Source organism: Schistocerca gregaria, chromosome 4 (assembly GCF_023897955.1).
Source record: "Schistocerca gregaria isolate iqSchGreg1 chromosome 4, iqSchGreg1.2, whole genome shotgun sequence".
Classification (NCBI taxonomy): domain Eukaryota; kingdom Metazoa; phylum Arthropoda; class Insecta; order Orthoptera; family Acrididae; genus Schistocerca; species Schistocerca gregaria.
Genome location: NC_064923.1, coordinates 251,866,611 through 251,885,045, shown reverse-complemented (window position 1 = coordinate 251,885,045; position 18,435 = coordinate 251,866,611). Strand labels below are relative to the sequence as shown.

Genomic DNA, 18,435 nt, shown 5'->3' with positions numbered 1-18,435 from the left:
GTAAAACTTTCATACATGCAGAATGAAAACTGTATTTTTACAAATATAGTGTGCATTTCTTTTGGAGTGACCCTCGTATTTAGTCTGTACATCAATCAAACAGTAAGAACAAATAAGGAAAAGGAATGAAAGTTCAGGGAGAAGAGAGAAAAAACTTTGTAGTTTGCTGATGAAGAGGTAGCAAAGGACTTGGGATGGATGGTATGTTTAAAAGCTATAAACTGAACATGAGCAAAAGTGAAGCAAGGGTAATGGAATGCAAACGAATTAAATCAGGTAATACTGAGGGAACTAGTCTGCAAAATGAATCGCTAAAAATAGATAAGTTTTGCTATTGGAGCAGCAAAATAACTGACGATGACAGAGGTAGAGATGATATAAAATGTGGTCTTGCTAAAAAAAGGAAAGCATTTCTGAAAAAGAGATTTTTTATCATTGAATTAAATTTAACTGTTTGTTGTGAGTGTTGCCTTGTACGGATGCAAAACATGGACAACAAGCATTTCAGACAAGAGAATTAAAATATACTTCTACTAAATTAATAAGAAACTCCCAGAACTTTTAGAAAATATGAAGCTGAATAAAAAATTTATGTTTAGTGAGATGCAAACCAGCTACACACTGCTTCGTAACTCCACATCTTTACTCATTATGTTATATTGAACTTCGGCAACACATGACCATGTCTTACATGTTATTTCCTGAAGGCTTTAATCACTTATGTTATTAACTGACATTTAAATGTAACAAGTTCATACTAAGGACTATTAATTTTTTATTTATTTCTGATATATAGGTCTTCAGTGTGCCAATGCATTACAGTGGCATATTTTCATAAAACGTAAGTTATAATCAAAAAATACTTTAATCACCAAATGACATTTCCCATCACTCTGCTACAACTAGTCTTACCAATATGATGCATTTTTGAGAGATCCTCACTGTGCTGGTGCTTGGAAATGGCATATATTCGTAGGATGTAACTTACAAAATAAGACCCACAAAATATGGGCTTCAACTGAAATCCAATATGGTGTCTCCCAACACAATACTGAAGAGAGAGGCGGTCTACATGTTGTGACATTGCTGGTATTCTTCATCTCATTGGTGTATGTTCAAATGCGTGTTCAGGATTACTGGCCTGCTTGATATTGATCTGTACATTCAGAAAGACTCTTCATTGTGCTTTCTCCATGCTATGACATCAGAAACTCAGCATTGACAATGAATGCATGGTCTATGTGATGTTGGCTCGAGGATACCGAGAACCTACAAAGCCAGCAATAATACCATCATTAATCTTTCTTCAAAGTCCCTCTTTACTTTTGTTCAGGGTTAACTTACACCTGGATATTTTATTTTTCCACCGTATCTCAAAATGTAGTAATACTGAACTTAATATTCCACTACACATGGACTAGTTGTATACACTTTCCAAACTTTACCACTCACTAATCCTATTTAATTGCCAGTATCTTGAAAAGCATTGTAATAATTTCTTCCATTCAACATGATCCAAATATATTCACTACTAAATCCCAGGCTATTTGTTCCCTCAGAGCAGACAAATTGATTGTCATCCCACAAAATAACTGTGAGCTGCAGTTGATTACTTCGTAATGGTTGAAGAGAGATTAATCATGATCTCCAGTCATTCAAATTTGTGATTTTGTAATTGTCTTGTTATTTAAACTGTCCGATGTTCACATTAGAACTTAAAATAATGAAGCTCATATCAACACACCACGGGATTAGTGACATTTTAACTTAAAGGGTAATGTATATCCAGCAGTTTTCAGATTATACCTTATGGTATATAATGAAGCAGTCACTTTACTTTGGGTCTATCATGAATTAAGTGCTAGCATGCATAATTATGCACATCAAAAAGATAAAAATACATTACAATTTTCTTAATTTGTACCTGAACTAATTTGATATTTTATTTGCAGATACTGGATGCTACATTTGATGATGTTATGACATTAGCTGTCACACGAATGCCACAATTGCTGGAGCCTATTATAAGACAAACTATACGCAACCATTTGAATCTTAATAATTACCAGCAGCTGGCTAGGTATCCTGGGGCAGTGTTAATCATTAGGAGAACTGAAGATGAAGTAATTTGTACAGAGTAAGTTATTTCAAGTGTTTTATTGGTTTTTATACTATTTCCAGTATTTTTGTGTTCTTCTTCATGTTTGAAACTTGTCTTCTAATTTTGCATGTGTAGACAAATTGCAGTAAACCTATCAATATTTATTACTGTTCAGATGTCAAAGAGTCTCAGTCTCTATGCAAAAACCCTATGGTCATACTACGTTATACTACAAGAATAAAATACATTGCAAGTAAATGATCAGATGAGGTTACCCTTTCATACTGGATGACTACCCTTAGAAGGAACAAATGGCCACAACAATGCATTTGTACAGCTAGTCTTTGAGATACAGCAGTTGACAGAAGTATTCATGGGATTGTAGACCGATTTAGTGAAAATGTCTGTTTCATGTATTGGAGACAGACAGCCAACTCGCATTTAGTGCTGTGTTTCTGCTTGTTGTTGATATGAGAAAAGATGTACTCAAATTTGAAACATTGACTGTGAGCTGTTGGAATTACAATATAGGGAACAGTCTAAACACTTTCCATAGAAGGTGCTGGAAGACACTGCAGTGTATTGTGCTGCCATACTTCGTAGTTGAACTGCTGTAATTTATAGAGTTATTCATTATATGCAGTAACAAAAGATCTGTGGAATTGCTGAACTGAATATCAGTATCTTTCCTGATTACGTCACCCAACGAATTGGTATCCAGAACATCTTTGTTAATGGAATGTATTGTGTTGCTCAACAAATAGCAGATCTTGTTTAAACCCCCCAGCTTCTTAAGTACTATAATGAAAGATTCATATGGCAGCCAATGTAATGTACAAGGGTGGTTTGTGATAAGCATGGTGAAAAAGTAAGAAGAAATGTTTATGAAACAAAAAACACTGCTTGACATAGTCTCTGTTTATGGATGTAAACTTGGTACAGCAATTCTACAGCTTCTTCATCCCATTGCAAAAATAGGTTTTGTTAGACTCTGCAAAATACTCGTAGATTGTAATTATCCTTTCCTCATTTGATGAAAATTTTTTCCCAGCAATCGAAAGTTTCAAGTTAGGGAACAGGAATAAGTCACTTGTGGCTAAGTCTGATGAGTAGGGAGGATGAGGAACTACTTCAAAGCTCAGTTCATGCACTTCTGCCATTGTTATCATTGATGTGTGGAATGGTGCATCATCCTGGTGAAAGAGAATTTCTTTGCTTGCCAACTTTGATTTTGTTTTTTCTTCAGCCAATGCAAGTTTCAAATGATCCAGCAATGAAACCTAATGGTTCCGCCTTTTTCCAAAATCTATGATGATTAATCCTTGGGAATCCCAAAAAACAGTGGCCATCATATTACCAGCTGATAAAATGTTTATCGCCTTCTTTGTTGCACTTGCACCAGCCTTTGTCCACTGTTGTTTAATGGTGGTTCCAGGTTTCATTATCAGTCACAGATCGGTACAAAAAGTGTTGCAGATGGCGATTAAACACTGCCAGACATGAATTGAAAAGCTGTGCTGGATGTGCTTTTGCTCAACTGTGAGTAATCACAGCACCCACCTCACACACAGCTTCTTTGTAGTCAATTCTCCTTGCAGGATATTATGCAGCCGAGATGCCTACAGTCTCGACAATCTTACAAAATTTTATTCAACTCTCTTGCATTAGTGTATCATGGATTTTTGTAGTGACCCCAGCTGGATGGCCAGAGCATTCTTTGTCTCATTTCTTGTTCAACCACCTTTAAATTAATGAATCCAAAAGTAAATGGTCTTTTATGTTGGTCCAGAATCCACATGAACTTCATCAGATGAAAAACACCTTGTAAAGCAGTGGAATGGTGAATTATGATCAACATTGCACTGCTTTACAAATTGTTTAACTGGCATGACTACTCATGTGACCGTCCTAACGATTGTTATTGCCAAGTTTATTGGATGATTTGATAATGAGTGTAGCTTCACACTTGCCATCAAGTAATAAAGAAAATTAATATTGCAACTTCAATGGTTCTGTGCAGTTTATTGTATAATTTAGCAAACCATATTGGTGGTGATGTCATGCCTTCGAGAATACTGGAAACTAGTAAATACATTTCAACATACGGTCAGTAAGGGTAACTTCTTATCAGTTTAAAATGGCTGCTGCGTCACCTACTTTCATTATTTTGTACTATAAGTAAGAGTGTTATTACCTCTGTGATTTCTAGTTAGTATTTGAATTGTATTTCTAACTTCCTGCAAGCTCTTTAGGCTTGTGATTAGCCTTCAGTTGCAATGACTGTGAACAGAGCTTCTGCCAACTGTGATTTAAGTTGAACATTGCCAGGTCGATACAGATATTTTGAAATTTTGAAGTAAACCTCCAGTATTGAGTTAACACTGTTTTGTTTTTGCTTCTTATTAATATATGATTTCCTTCTGACACCCAGAGTGTTAGATGTAGGAAAAAATTCTTTTTTTTTTTTTTTTTTTAAACTGGTCTTAAGGTGCCCTGAATGCCATTGTTACTTCATACCACCATTGGAATTTAACTTTTACTCTAATAAGGCATAGTTAGTATACATTTTCACTTTTCCAAGCACTCAGTAACTATAGATGTTACATTTTCCATTGTGATGTATAATTAGTGTCCATTATATTAAAAAATAGTGAAAACTGGTTCATAGTTACTCCGATTGACTTAACTGTTTTACTTCTTTTCTTGAACTGTTTGTCACTATATTTTCTTCTATATTTAAGAATTGATTGTTAGTTGTATTTGCTATCGGTGACTCATCATTTATGTCCCTTTTCTTTTAAGCCAGTAGTGATTTTATCATGTTTTTAGCCAATTGTCTTTAGTTTCACTACTTTCCATAAAACCCTAAGTCTGTTGTCAGAATTACAGATTTCTGACGTAATGAGCATGTTTCTTGATTTTTTAAATACTTTGAATAGGTTTTGTTGTGTCAACCCTTGCAGGATCTTTACCTGTTCTTGTGAGAAGATACAATTCCCATTTTCTTTTGAAAGATGCTTTAATCCCCCTAGCGATTGATGGTTTTTACTTGGCTGTTTAATGCCCTTTCTGAATAGCTTGTGTAGAAAGCTACTTTCCAATAATGACATGAATTTATCATGGGTTAGATTAAATTTTGTCAGCATTTGCTGTATTGTAAATTTCATCCAGATCACCTCTTCTAAGCTGTTTTTTAATTTGTTCTGGAGCCAATAATTATTCAGATCCATTTCTGCTGAGGATCATCCACACTGTAAAGCATTATCTCATTTATATTAACTATCTGTGTGTAATTATTCTCGACACCACTGACACTAATATTGATTCCACTCATCTTTTCAGTGGTAAGAAGATTGAATTAGGGCAATTCTCCTGTGTGTTTTCCTTTGTAAAGCTTTTGCTTCACTATCCTCAGTTTCAGTTACTGTCTGTTTCTGTACACAGCTTTGGTGCCGTTAATGGCCTTTACATACGACTAGAATTTCTTTGGATTTTGTGAAAGATCATTTGACAGTATTCTGCTACACTAGTCATTGAGTAAATCATGCATTGCTCTCTTGACAGCCAAATGTTTCATTGAGCATCTCTCCATCTATAGCCCAATGCTTTGTGTTACACCTACTATGCAGTGATCTCTGTTTCTTTAGAATTTCTTTACAGTGACTATATACCATGGAGGATCCCTCAGATTATGTGCTATTCTACTGGTTACATATCTGTCCACTGCATGCTCAGTTATTCTTTTAAACTTGAGCTATAGCTTCTCTACATTTTCTGCCATGTGTTGAAAGTTTCAAGTTCATCAAGATGTGACATTACTGATTTTTTATGTAGTTTACTGCTTGTTTTAGTTGTCCTTTGTACTTTTCTAATAATTGTTGCCACAATCACGTCACGGTCACTGATATCAATATATACACTCCTGGAAATTGAAATAAGAACACCGTGAATTCATTGTCCCAGGAAGGGGAAGCTTTATTGACACATTCCTGGGGTCAGATACATCACATGATCACACTGACAGAACCACAGGCACATAGACACAGGCAACAGAGCATGCACAATGTCGGCACTAGTACAGTGTATATCCACCTTTCGCAGCAATGCAGGCTGCTATTCTCCCATGGAGACGATCGTAGAGATGCTGGATGTAGTCCTTTGGAACGGCTTGCCATGCCATTTCCACCTGGCGCCTCAGTTGGACCAGCGTTTGTGCTGGACGTGCAGACCGCGTGAGACGACGCTTCATCCAGTCCCAAACATGCTCAATGGGGGACAGATCCGGAGATCTTGCTGGCCAGGGTAGTTGACTTACACCTTCTAGAGCACGTTGGGTGGCACGGGATACATGCGGACGTGCATTGTCCTGTTGGAACAGCAAGTTCCCTTGCCGGTCTAGGAATGGTAGAACGATGGGTTCGATGACGGTTTGGATGTACCGTGCACTATTCAGTGTCCCCTCGACGATCACCAGAGGTGTACGGCCAGTGTAGGAGATCGCTCCCCACACCATGATGGCGGGTGTTGGCCCTGTGTGCCTCGGTCGTATGCAGTCCTGATTGTGGCGCTCACCTGCACGGCGCCAAATACGCATACAACCATCATTGGCACCAAGGCAGAAGCGACTCTCATCGCTGAAGATGACACGTCTCCATTCCTCCCTCCATTCACGCCTGTCGCGACACCACTGGAGGTGGGCTGCACGATGTTGGGGCGTGAGCAGAAGACGGCCTAACCGTGTGCGGGACCGTAGCCCAGCTACATGGAGACGGTTGCGAATGGTCCTCGCCGATACCCCAGGAGCAACAGTGTCCCTAATTTGCTGGGAAGTGGCGGTGCGGTCCCCTACGGCACTGCGTAGGATCCTATGGTCTTGGCGTGCATCTGTGCGTCGCTGCTGTCCGGTCCCAGGTTGACGGGCATGTGCACCTTCCGCCGACCACTGGCGACAACATCGATGTACTGTGGAGACCTCACGCCCCACGTGTTGAGCAATTTGGCGGTACGTCCACCCAGCCTCCCGCATGCCCACTATACGCCCTCACTCAAAGTCCGTCAACTGCACATACGGTTCATGTCCACACTGTCGCGGCATGCTACCAGTGTTAAAGACTGCGATGGAGCTCCGTATGCCACGGCAAACTGGCTGACACTGACGGCGGCGGTGCACAAATGCTGCGCAGCTAGCGCCATTCGACGGCCAACACCGCGGTTCCTGGTGTGTCCACTGTGCCGTGCGTGTGATCATTGCTTGTACAGCCCTCTCGCAGTGTCCGGAGCAAGTATGGTGGGTCTGACACACCGGTGTCAATGTGTTCTTTTTTCCATTTCCAGGAGTGTATGTGAACACCCTCAAAGAGGTCAGATTTATCTGTTGCCATTAGCTCTAATACAGGGTGTTACAAAAAGGTATGGCCAAACTTTCAGGACACATTCCTCACACACAAAGAAAGAAAATATGTTATGTGTACAGGTGTCCGGAAATGCTTACTTTCCGTGTTAGAGCTCATTTTATTACTTCTCTTTAAATCACATTAATCATGGAATGGAAACACACAGCAACAGAATGTACCAGCTTGACTTGAAACACTTTGTTACAGGAAATGTTCAAAATGTCCTGCTTTAGTGAGGATACATGCATCCACCCTCCGTCGCATGGAATCCCTGATGCGCTGATGCAGCCCTGGAGAATGGCGTATTGTATCACAGCCGTCCACAATACAAGCACGAAGAGTCTCTACATTTGGTACCGGGGTTGCGTAGACAAGAGCTTTCAAATGCCCCCATAAATGAAAGTCAAGAGGGTTGAGGTCAGGATAGTGTGGAGGTCATGGAATATGTCCACCTCTACCAATCCATCAGTCACTGAATCTGTTGTTGAGAAGTGTACGAACACTTCGACTGAAATGTGCCCTGAGCTCCATCGTGCATGAACCACATGTTGTGTCGTACTTGTAAAGGCACATGTTCTAGCAGCGCAGGTAGAGTATCCCGTATGAAATCATGATAACGTACTCCACTGAGTGTAGGTGGAAGAACATGGGGCCCAATTAATACATCACCAATACTGCCTGCCCAAATGTTCATAGAAAATCTGTGTTGATGGCGTGATTGCCCAATTGCGTGCGGATTCTCGTCAGCCCACACATGTTGATTGTGAAAATTTACAATTTGATCATGTTGGAATGAAGCCTCATCTGTAAAGAGAACATTTTCACTGAAATGAGGATTGACACATTGTTGGATGAACCATTCGCAGAAGTGTACCTGTGGAAGCCAATCAGCTGCTGATAGTGCCTGCACGCGCTGTACGTGCTACGGTAACAATTGGTTCTCCCATAGCACTCTCCATACAGTGACGTGGTCAACGTTATCTTGTACAGCAGCAACTCCTCTAACGCTGACATTAGGGTTATCGTCGACTGCACGAAGAATTGCCTCATCCTTTGCAGGTGTCCTCGTCGTTCTAGTCTTCCCCAGTCACGAGTCATAGGCTGGAATGTTCCGTGCTCCCTAAGATGCTGATCAATTGCTTCGAACGTCTTCCTGTCGGGACACCTTCGTTCTGGAAATCTGTCTTGATACAAACGTACCCTGCCACGGCTATTGCCCCGTGCTAATCCATACATCAAATGGGCATCTGCCAATTCCGCATTTGTAAACATTGCACTGACTGCAAAACCACGTTCATGATGAACACTAACCTGTTGATGCTAGTACTGTAGAGCAATGAGTCGCATGTCAACACAAGCACCAAAGTCAACACTACCTTCCTTCAATTGTGCCAATTGGCGGTGAATCGAGAAAGTACAGTACATACTGATGAAACTAAAATGAGCTCTAACATGGAAATTAAGTATTTCTGGACACATGTCCACATAACATCTTTTCTTTATTTGTGTGTGAGGAATTTTTCCTGAAAGGTTGGCCGTACCTTTTTGTAACACCCTGTATATTTCCTTCATCAGTGGGGTTCCGAACTATCTGTTCTAGGTAGTTTTCAGCGAAAGCATTTAGTTATGTTACACAGGATGTCTTGTCACATCCACCACTAAAAAAATTGTAATTTCCCCATTTGCTTGTGGGATGATTAAAGTCTCCACCAATGATTGCTGTATGATTGAGGAACATACACACAAGTGAACTGAATTTTTCTCTGACGTTTTAAGTTACATCAGGAGAAGAGTCTGGTGAGCTATAGGATGATTCAATTATCATTTTATGCCTGCAGCTGATTCTGAGTCTTGCCCAAACAATCTGACATTCAGCTTCAGTTACTATCTCAGTAGATTTGAGTTCTTGTCTACTGCAACAAATACACTACCTCCATTTATTTCCCGTATGTCTCTCCTTTCAATATACACTTAATTTCCCCAAAAATCTCATTAAAGAAAGAGGCATCAGACTGTGGCTATTTCTGTTGATTTTATAGAATTGACAATAGCAGCCATTAATATCTAAAATTTAGACTGTGCCTATTTATAAAACTACAGTACAATTTATGACAGTTGGATACACAAAGATTTTATCTTGTGTGTCTGTCACGTGTGTGTACTGTGAGGCAATGCTTTAACAATCACAGTCAAAATGTTCAAGCAAGTTAAATTTGAGCAGGCACCCATTTTAGTATCATCTTTAATGTTGCAGAGACTAATTTGTGATTCTTTGGACTTAAAAAATTATAAATTTTATATTGTGATCTGAAATATATAGTTCTGCCATTGGATGTAATGGTTTTGCAGTTATCTTTCATACTGAGCCGCTGTCCATCTGAAATTTTCCATAGATTTAGCAAAATGACCCATAGTTACCAGGGAGATGTTGTCCAAGATCGGGCTGGTGATGAAATTATGATGTATGTTTATAAACTAACAGTTAAAGTTCTGTCCATCAATTCTGGTGATTTTGAAGGAATCTGTGTTCAGTGGTGACAGTTGTTAAACCTTGAATTTGGCTATAGATTGACAGACAAAAATTACACCTATAGCCAGATTTTTAACAGTCAATTTGTATGATACACAGTATTTTTCTGAAAAAGAAGTTTTCTTAAATTAATGCATGTTTTGTACTTGTTGTCTTTTCAGGGACATGAATCTTGCCTCAAATAGAGGTAATCACCTGTTACTGAAATTATTGAAACACAGGTATCCATTGATTGTAGACAATGAAACAGTACCAACTTTAATTGAATGGCTTAGTGCTGACAGTACTCAGCAATGTAAGTAATATTTGTTGTTTATTTATTTTCTTTTGTATTTTGCTTCATGTGGCAAATGTTTTAAAGAGTTTTTCAACTAGAAGCCATACTGAATTTCAAATATGCACTAAAAGTGCCATATTTGATATATTTTGTAAGTTGCAAAGATCACGAGAAATATCATACCATCATCAGAAACCAAAATTCTCTGTAGGTCAGAGTAACTGATGGCGCTTTGTTTGGTACTTGTCTCTGTATCTCAAGTAACTTGATGCAAGACTGAACTGGAAGAAGACTGAGTGTGGATTATTTGTACGCTGAACTTTGAGAGTCAAACATATAAAAGACTGATAGGAAAAACAGAAGGAAAACAGACAAGATTAAATAAACTCAGATTATTACACTAAAAAATGGAGAGAAACAGAAATGAAGGTGTGAATTTTGAGCTGCGAATTATAGAGTGTAATTAAATATTCAAAGCTTTGGTTAGGACACAAATATGCATTATTACCATTAACCTAGGTGCCTGAAGACATTTTTAAAAAAAATCTTGTGCATGATATCGGCATAACTAGCTTTTGTGTTTGTGTTGTGTGTGTGTGTGTGTGTGTGTGTGTGTGTGTGTGTGTGTGTGTGTGTGTGTATGGACGGAGCATCTGAGAAAACTGTGAAATTATATGGTAGAATTGCTGGGTGGAAATCCCATTCAGGAGGAAGTATTCCCAAAACTACTGATAAACACCCATCACAAGTTGGTGAACAAAAGTGATCACAGGAATATATTAGTTGTTAAATACACCGTACAGCGTGTTCTTGGTTTTTCAGTGTGCACAAGGCAACCATATTATGTATCTTTAATTATACTTGTATCCTGTTGTATGATGATTGGTTTATAAGACCAAAAATATCGTTTTTTGATGATGACATATCACAGACAGGTCAGACATATATTAACATTTCAATGTGCATTTGAGAATGACTTTAAAGCCAAAATCATGATTATGTAAAATAAGTGAACAATTAACAGTCAAATGGTAGAAATTTCTTTGAAAAAATTATATATAACTGTGGTCTCCCATCCAGGAAAGAATATGTAAAAGTACCCGTAACTATTCCAGCAATTATGTTATATGTGAATTTCTTAAATTGTGGAGCGTTAGACTCTATTTAGAACTTAAAATTTTGAGGACAATCCACTTAGAAAAATTTTGGGTGCAGAAGACTAGCTAGCCATTTATATTATTGTGTAAAGTTTTACTGCGTAACACATGATAAAAAAGATCAAGCTTTATGGTTAGTTTTTCGTATTTATTTTAGTTCTTTCATAGATTACAAATTATGCAGCAATGATGGGTAATTGGCTTTTCCATGGGCAAGTTGAAGAGCCCCCCTGGACATATATTCAGCTAAGTAACCACAAAATGTTTGGTGTGCAGGAGTGAAATTTATAATCATGCATCTCAGAAAAATTCAGCTGCTGCAATTTAAGCTGTGCCCTTAGCATCTTGCCTAAAAGTTTTTGATGACCCGTATTATATGTGAAAGCTCAGCCTTTTTTTGTAGATGCACTGTATGTATATTAATTTAAACCATGAAGTTGTCCTATTCGTGTATTCGTGCTGATTAACAGTGATGTTGCTATTGACAGATTACATCATGTATCCAATGCTCTGAATATCTGCCGTCATTGGCTGGCGAGATCACATGACGTGGGCTATGATTAACTGACGAAAGCGCATTGTGCAGCCCAGTCCCGATTTCATTGCTTCAGGAGCTACTGTGCTGTATTTGGCAGAATTCTTATTTATACTAAGGAAAGAAAAGGACGCATTGTAAATTTTGCTGCACATTTAAGATCTTTCCAAAATGCATTGTTTCTTGCTGGGTTTCCTGTCCTAAAGTACCAGGAAGTTCTTCCTGTTGTATAAACCCTTCTACCATTCTAAGGATTGAGAAGTTTGACTCCCTGAGGGATAGTCTATTGCCATTTAACACAAAAAAGCAACTTTCACATGGGAAAAAGTGCATTTTCAGTTGGAAAGAAATGTGTTTTTAACTGGGAAAACGGGGGGAAAATAAAGGAATTTTTTTCTTGTCTGCAGGAATAAATATGATCCAGTGATGAAATAAGCATCCCAATGTATGGTTTTTCTGACATCTAAAAATATTTAGTTCATAATACAGCAGTAGCATGTGATAAATGATGTTTTATACAATCTTAATTGTTTCATTTCCTGTCATACTTTTTAAAGGAATAGGGCAAAGAATGAATCTGCATGTCCACTTACACACGTAAAGCTCAGTATCTGATAGTGTTGACCCTTCTGATAAACATGTCATGTACTTAACAGTACATTTTTACAGTCTCTGACTTAGGTTTTCTAAATGTTGCTGCAGAAATGAGAAAATAATAAGTTTTCTTTCACCCATTCTGATGCAATTCTGAGTTGACAGTGTGCACAATTGCACCCCTCGCAGTACATGTGAGTCTCTTTGATGTCATCTTTTCCTCTTTGATTGATTCCAAATACTCGCACAAGAACACAGTAAAGTTTTGTATATCGTTGACTTTTCAGGTGGAGTAAACTTTCTTAAAAAGAAAAAGTCCGTGACCATAGTCTTTCATTTTGATTACCTTTGGTTGATTTTACATTTACCTTCAACTTAATGTAGTTTTGCCAGGTTACTGTCAAGTATCTAACTGGTGTGACAGAGTTAAAGCCATAAGATTAGTGCAGTACCTCAGTAATGTTGAATTTTCTCTCACGTATTATTTAGGGAACTAAATCTTGACTAGGGCAAAGCCTCTCATGTCTGTGCAAACGTAATACAATTAGGATGTAGCAGGTTCCCAAAGGGTTGCATAAAATATCTGGACGACGAGGGTTCATCAATAGTAACACACACAAACAAAGAGCTCCACAACATTCAGCACACGTAGTGACAAAATGTTGTCATTTAAAAGAAAACTATATTGGCAGAACAGATTTTGTTATACAGAAAATATTTAGCATAAGAAGGGTGTGAAAGTGCACCTGAAAAGCTATCCCCATTTATATTCAGAAAATGGTCAAACTAATAGCTGAAATCTAGAATGAGATTTTCACTCAGCAGCAGAGTGTGCGCTGATATGAAGCTTCCTGGCAGATTGAAACTGTGTGCCAGACAGAGACTTGAACTCTGGATCTTTGACTTTCGTGGGCAAGTGCTCTACAAACAGAGCTACCCAAGCACAACTCACGACCCATCCAGTACCTCATCACCTATCTTCCAAACTTTACCGAAGCTCTTCTGCGAACCTTGCAGAACTGCAACTCCTAGAAGGAAGTTTTAATAGCTGAAATATTTAAAACTGTAATAAAGGTGTCAAATGACACTTTACCAAGCCATTTTGAGTATTGTATTAACATTGATTATAGATTTAAGTGTCAGGAAGTTGTTTCTGAAAGTACTTGTATGGAGTGTAGCCATGTGTGGAAGTGAAACATGGACAATAAATAGTTTGGACAAGAAGAGAATAGAAGCTTTCGAAATGTGGTGCTACAGAATAATGTTGAAGATTAGGTGTGTAGATCACGTAACTAATGAGGAGGTATTGAATAGGATTGGGTAAAAGAGAAGTTTGTGGCACAACTTGACTAGAAGAAGGGATCGGTTGGTAGGACATGTTTTGAGGCATCAAGGGATCACAAATTTAGCATTGGAGGGCAGCGTGGAGGGTAAAAATCGTAGAGGGAGACCAAGAGATGAATACACTAAGCAGATTCAGAAGGATGTAGGTTGCAGTAGGTACTGGGAGATGAAGGAGCTTGCACAGGATGGAGTGGCATGGAAAGCTGCATCAAACCAGTCTCAGGACTGAAGACAACAACAACAACAACATTACCAAAGGGAAGGGGTGGGGGGTATACTTTGTGCCCACCATAAAAAAAATAAAAAAAAATATAAAATTCATTAAATGTTCTTGTATTACATTAATAACATGCTTCTGAAAGATTTATTGATGCATAATCAGGATCCAGAACCTGAATATTACTTTGAAAACTGTTTTCAGAAATGCATTTTATATCTTTCACTTTAAGTTTATGAAGTTTAATTATCTTGAGAAAAAATTAGTAGTAATAATTGTTATAGAACTATTGAAGTACACTTTAATTTAAAAATATTACAAAAACTTGAGGTAATATACAAATAGATTTGTGAGAAATTTTTTTTCACCACTTCCTTCGGATTCTGCTTCACTCTTGGAACGTACAACAGTTTTTTTTTGTGTTTACCACACGTGTGTCTTACGATTGTTGCAGATTATCATTGTTCTGTTCACTTTGTTGTACCTTTCTGCTTATGAACTGCTTTCACTAGCACACAAATGACATCTACTTTTACCTCTATGAGCTTCATTTGCATCGAAGTTCTGCTTGATTCCTTTACCTCTGAGCTTCATTTGCATCGAAGTTCTGCTTGATTTTCCGTCCAAGGGTACCCTCCATATTTGAAACTACAGGCTTTGGCAGTCCTGCAATATTTGTTGCCCTTTCTTCAATGTATGGTTTGGTAAGCTGTAGTCCCAGTTTTTGAAGAGAAAGTCGTTGCTTATTAGGGTTTTCCCTCTTAGATCAAATGGTGAGGAAATATTCAACTATCATGTCAATGTCACCTTCAGTTTCATTATAATATAAATTTATAACTGTTTTCTTCTTAGTGTCAGTAGGTGGACCAGTTGCTGCATCATAATGTTGAGATGATAGAAACAACAGATTTCTTTTGGGTTTTTCATGGGCCATATAAAAAACAGTTGTGATTGGAATATTTCCAGTACTAGTATCACTGAAAGCAAATTTACTAAAATATAATTCTTGTCTTGAGATATCTTTCAGTTCTTGAGGTATATGTTTACAGGTGTACGACCACAGCTGCAACAGAATTTGATTATTGTGTACCATCATTTCTTTTCTCAGCATAAGACTCCATACTGATAACATATCTGGTTTTAACGTCTGTAAGCATGCATGTAAGTAAGTATACTGTATTTACCAGGTTTTTCTAATTCATGAAGACCTTGAAGGGACACCTGCCATGGAACAATGACACCATTTCATCAATAACAGTGTGCATCACAACAGAATAATATTTTGGCAGTAATTCATTCATTTTATCAAAAACTTTTCGTATTGTGGTGAACTTATCACATTTGCTGTGATCACTTTGCAACTCTCTGTTACCAAATCTTACTATATTAGTAAGCTGCTAGGATCTGATTCAGCTCATGGTAGCAGTATAAACAAACCTTCTTGAAGAGTAGGACTATAAATCTGTAACAGATGACTTACTGTTACTTTTCTTCCCCCATAATAATAAGTAGCCCTATACATGTCAAGAACTCAAGTCTGTCTGTCTTGGGTATTTTCTGCCTCTATGCATTTTCATTGGTATGCTTTATTATGAAGTTGACAATTTCTGGGGACAAAAACTTTTCAAATGATTCTCTTATTGTTCCTACTTTACCTTCGTCTCTTATTCCTTCTCTTTCTGTCACTGTTTTGTGCTACTCGCCTTCTAATGTGAGGAGGTATGGAACTATAATTTTTTCCAGTGCTTGTAATATACTTGTCAGTAACCTCGCAAGCTGCGTCTTCATCAGTTTCAGGTGCCCAGAGTTCATCTTCAGTGTCTGTAAACAGTCCTCTTCAGGGTCACTCACTACGCCATCAGTTTCATCAGATTCAATTTGAGAATCTGTAGATTCTTCCAAAATCTGTGATATTTCTCTGTCAGTAAATGATTGTTGATACCTTTTCAATCACAGTTGTGTCTAACACTGGACTAAGTGCCACTGAAAAGGAAACAATAAAGAACCAAAGGGAAGTGAATGACTGTTGAGACTATTGTGGCTGTCAACCCAGAGAAATACAATGTCCATGTGATCTAAGGTCACGTAATGCTGTTATTTGTGGAGTAAGACGACCGTTGTGGGAAGTTGCATCTACTACCAAGGGGGGAGACTTTATGACCACCTCCCTTAAACATAAATTTTCCAACTAAGCATAACCAAAAAATGTAAAACAATAAAAGAATGTGGAATAAGACTTTATTAACGACAATAAATATTTTTTACAAAATTTTTAAAAATAAAGTACCTGAGTTGATTTCAATATTTTCAAAAGGTGGGCATATAGTACTTCCCTCCTCCCCCCCCCCCCCCCCCCCTTCCCCCTTGGTACTGCGAGGGTTAATCGTAGAAACAGCAATATATGTGATAATATATTGCCATCTGTGCCAGAATCATTCTTTCAACCAGTCATATATGGGAGTTTTCTGAGTAGGCTTGTGATTTTCTGAGCAGGATTGTATTTTCTTTGAGAAATGTAAGAGAAGAGTGTCTGCAGTTTACTTGTATGTGTTCATAGATTGTAACATTTTGTACATTATAATGAGTTGCATTTCGTCTAAATGTTTTGTAGTAAATTCAGCCTTACTGTATACTGGTACTTGTAGTATATGTATGTGATACATTCAGTGCTTGAGTCTCCATTAAAACCACCATGATTATTGCATAGTTCTAGAAAATGTAATTTTTGTGGACTCCTTGATGATTGAGTCCCTGTAATTTGAAACATGACAATATATATATAGATATATGCTCAGACAAGATCTTGTTATTATTAACAAATCAGTGTTCAACTGCTACTAAATTATTTTGTTCTTAATGAGCTGCTGGTTCTAGATGTTGCTCTTGCAAAAGGTCCCAGTGAATAGACCTATACATCTATTCATTCACAAGGAATATTATAAATATCCTGAACTCTGAGTACATAACTATATTTAACAGGGAAAACAAGACTGATTGTTTTCCCTGGTATCAAGATACATTTTTAATCCTTCAGCCCTCTGATCCAGCCTATTTTCCATTGCATTACCCACAGAATGAAAAGAGTGTTACATGCTGATCCTGTTGTGTCGTTTGTGTGGATTCACATTTGCATTATCCAGAGAGTTTATTTTGTGGCCAAGTCCATCTTTGTCCAATATTCTTTAGGTCTATGTATGGTTCACCACAGATCTAGGTTGCAGAAGGTGATGTAAATTGTCCCTGCTGTGACACCAGTCAATATTGGTCAACATCTGACACACAGGCTTCTTCTCAATTGGGAAGTCTATTGAGCTCAGCTTTTCTTCCCTTCCAGTCCCGCTGTAAATTTTGTGTTGAGATACACAATCAGTGGACTGTTGTCATGCATCAGTACCTTGAAGTGATACCAAATTTCTCACCTGCATTATGGGAGGAGGAAAATGGGCAGAAAGGTGGCTGTTTCAGGGGGTATATGCTCCAGGACAACCGGGAATCCGGAAATTTTTCCATTTGGGAGAAAACCCGGGAATTTTTCATTGTTTTAGTCTTCAGTTAAATTTTTGTAATTTTGTCTGGTAAGAACTGATAAAGAGCAAAATGTTTCAAAGGCTTTAGGTCGAAGGCTATGGAATACATCGTAACAATAAACTGCTGCCGACGAGTTGACATCACAACTGTTTACATTAAGTTCATTTGAGCAGTTGCCTGCAGCCTCATGTGCATGCACAGTTGAGTTGGGTATGGGCAGTACCGTCTCCCACTTCTGGCTACTTGGGCTGTTAGCTGTATCAGCAGTAGCAACAAGCAGCCAGATGCTACCCACAAAAATTTTTCTGGTGTGCCCAAGCTGCCAGATTTGCGCATGCACATAGGAGTCTCTGTTGTTGTGGGAAGGGGGTTAGTCTGCCCGTAAACTGTGTTTACATTTACTGATTTGCTGTTTCCTATTCATTTACACTTCTCATATCAAATAAAAGCAAAACGGATTCCTGTGGTTGGGAACTATCAAGTGAATTAAAATACATTCACATGATTATGGAAAGCTAACATACATCATTAATTTTTTTTTAAATTTATTTTATTTTTATTTCCATGTTTTTGGCAACCGATTGCCTTGCAGAATGATAAAGTTAATTTTGTCAGTTTGCTAATTAATTAATTAATTAATTGTGGCTTTTATTAATATTTTCCCCAGAGGCAGTCAATTTGTTGGAAACGAAGCGTTTATTCCACACTATTGTCTAGTTTCAACTGTCATTGAATTTGAAGTGTCATTTTCATCTTCTG

General features: G+C 38.0%; 1 protein-coding gene across 1 annotated transcript in view; it reads left to right on the top strand.

The window, feature by feature from the left end:
• The window catches only part of LOC126365921 (phosphatidylserine lipase ABHD16A), a 202,930-nt gene that overhangs the window by 131,976 nt on the left and 52,519 nt on the right, over nucleotides 1-18,435 (top strand). The window contains exons 9-10 of the mRNA XM_050008672.1: nucleotides 1,953-2,137; nucleotides 10,186-10,319. Of these exons, the coding sequence (XP_049864629.1) occupies nucleotides 1,953-2,137; nucleotides 10,186-10,319 (319 nt within the window). The remainder of the gene's footprint in view (nucleotides 1-1,952; nucleotides 2,138-10,185; nucleotides 10,320-18,435) is intronic.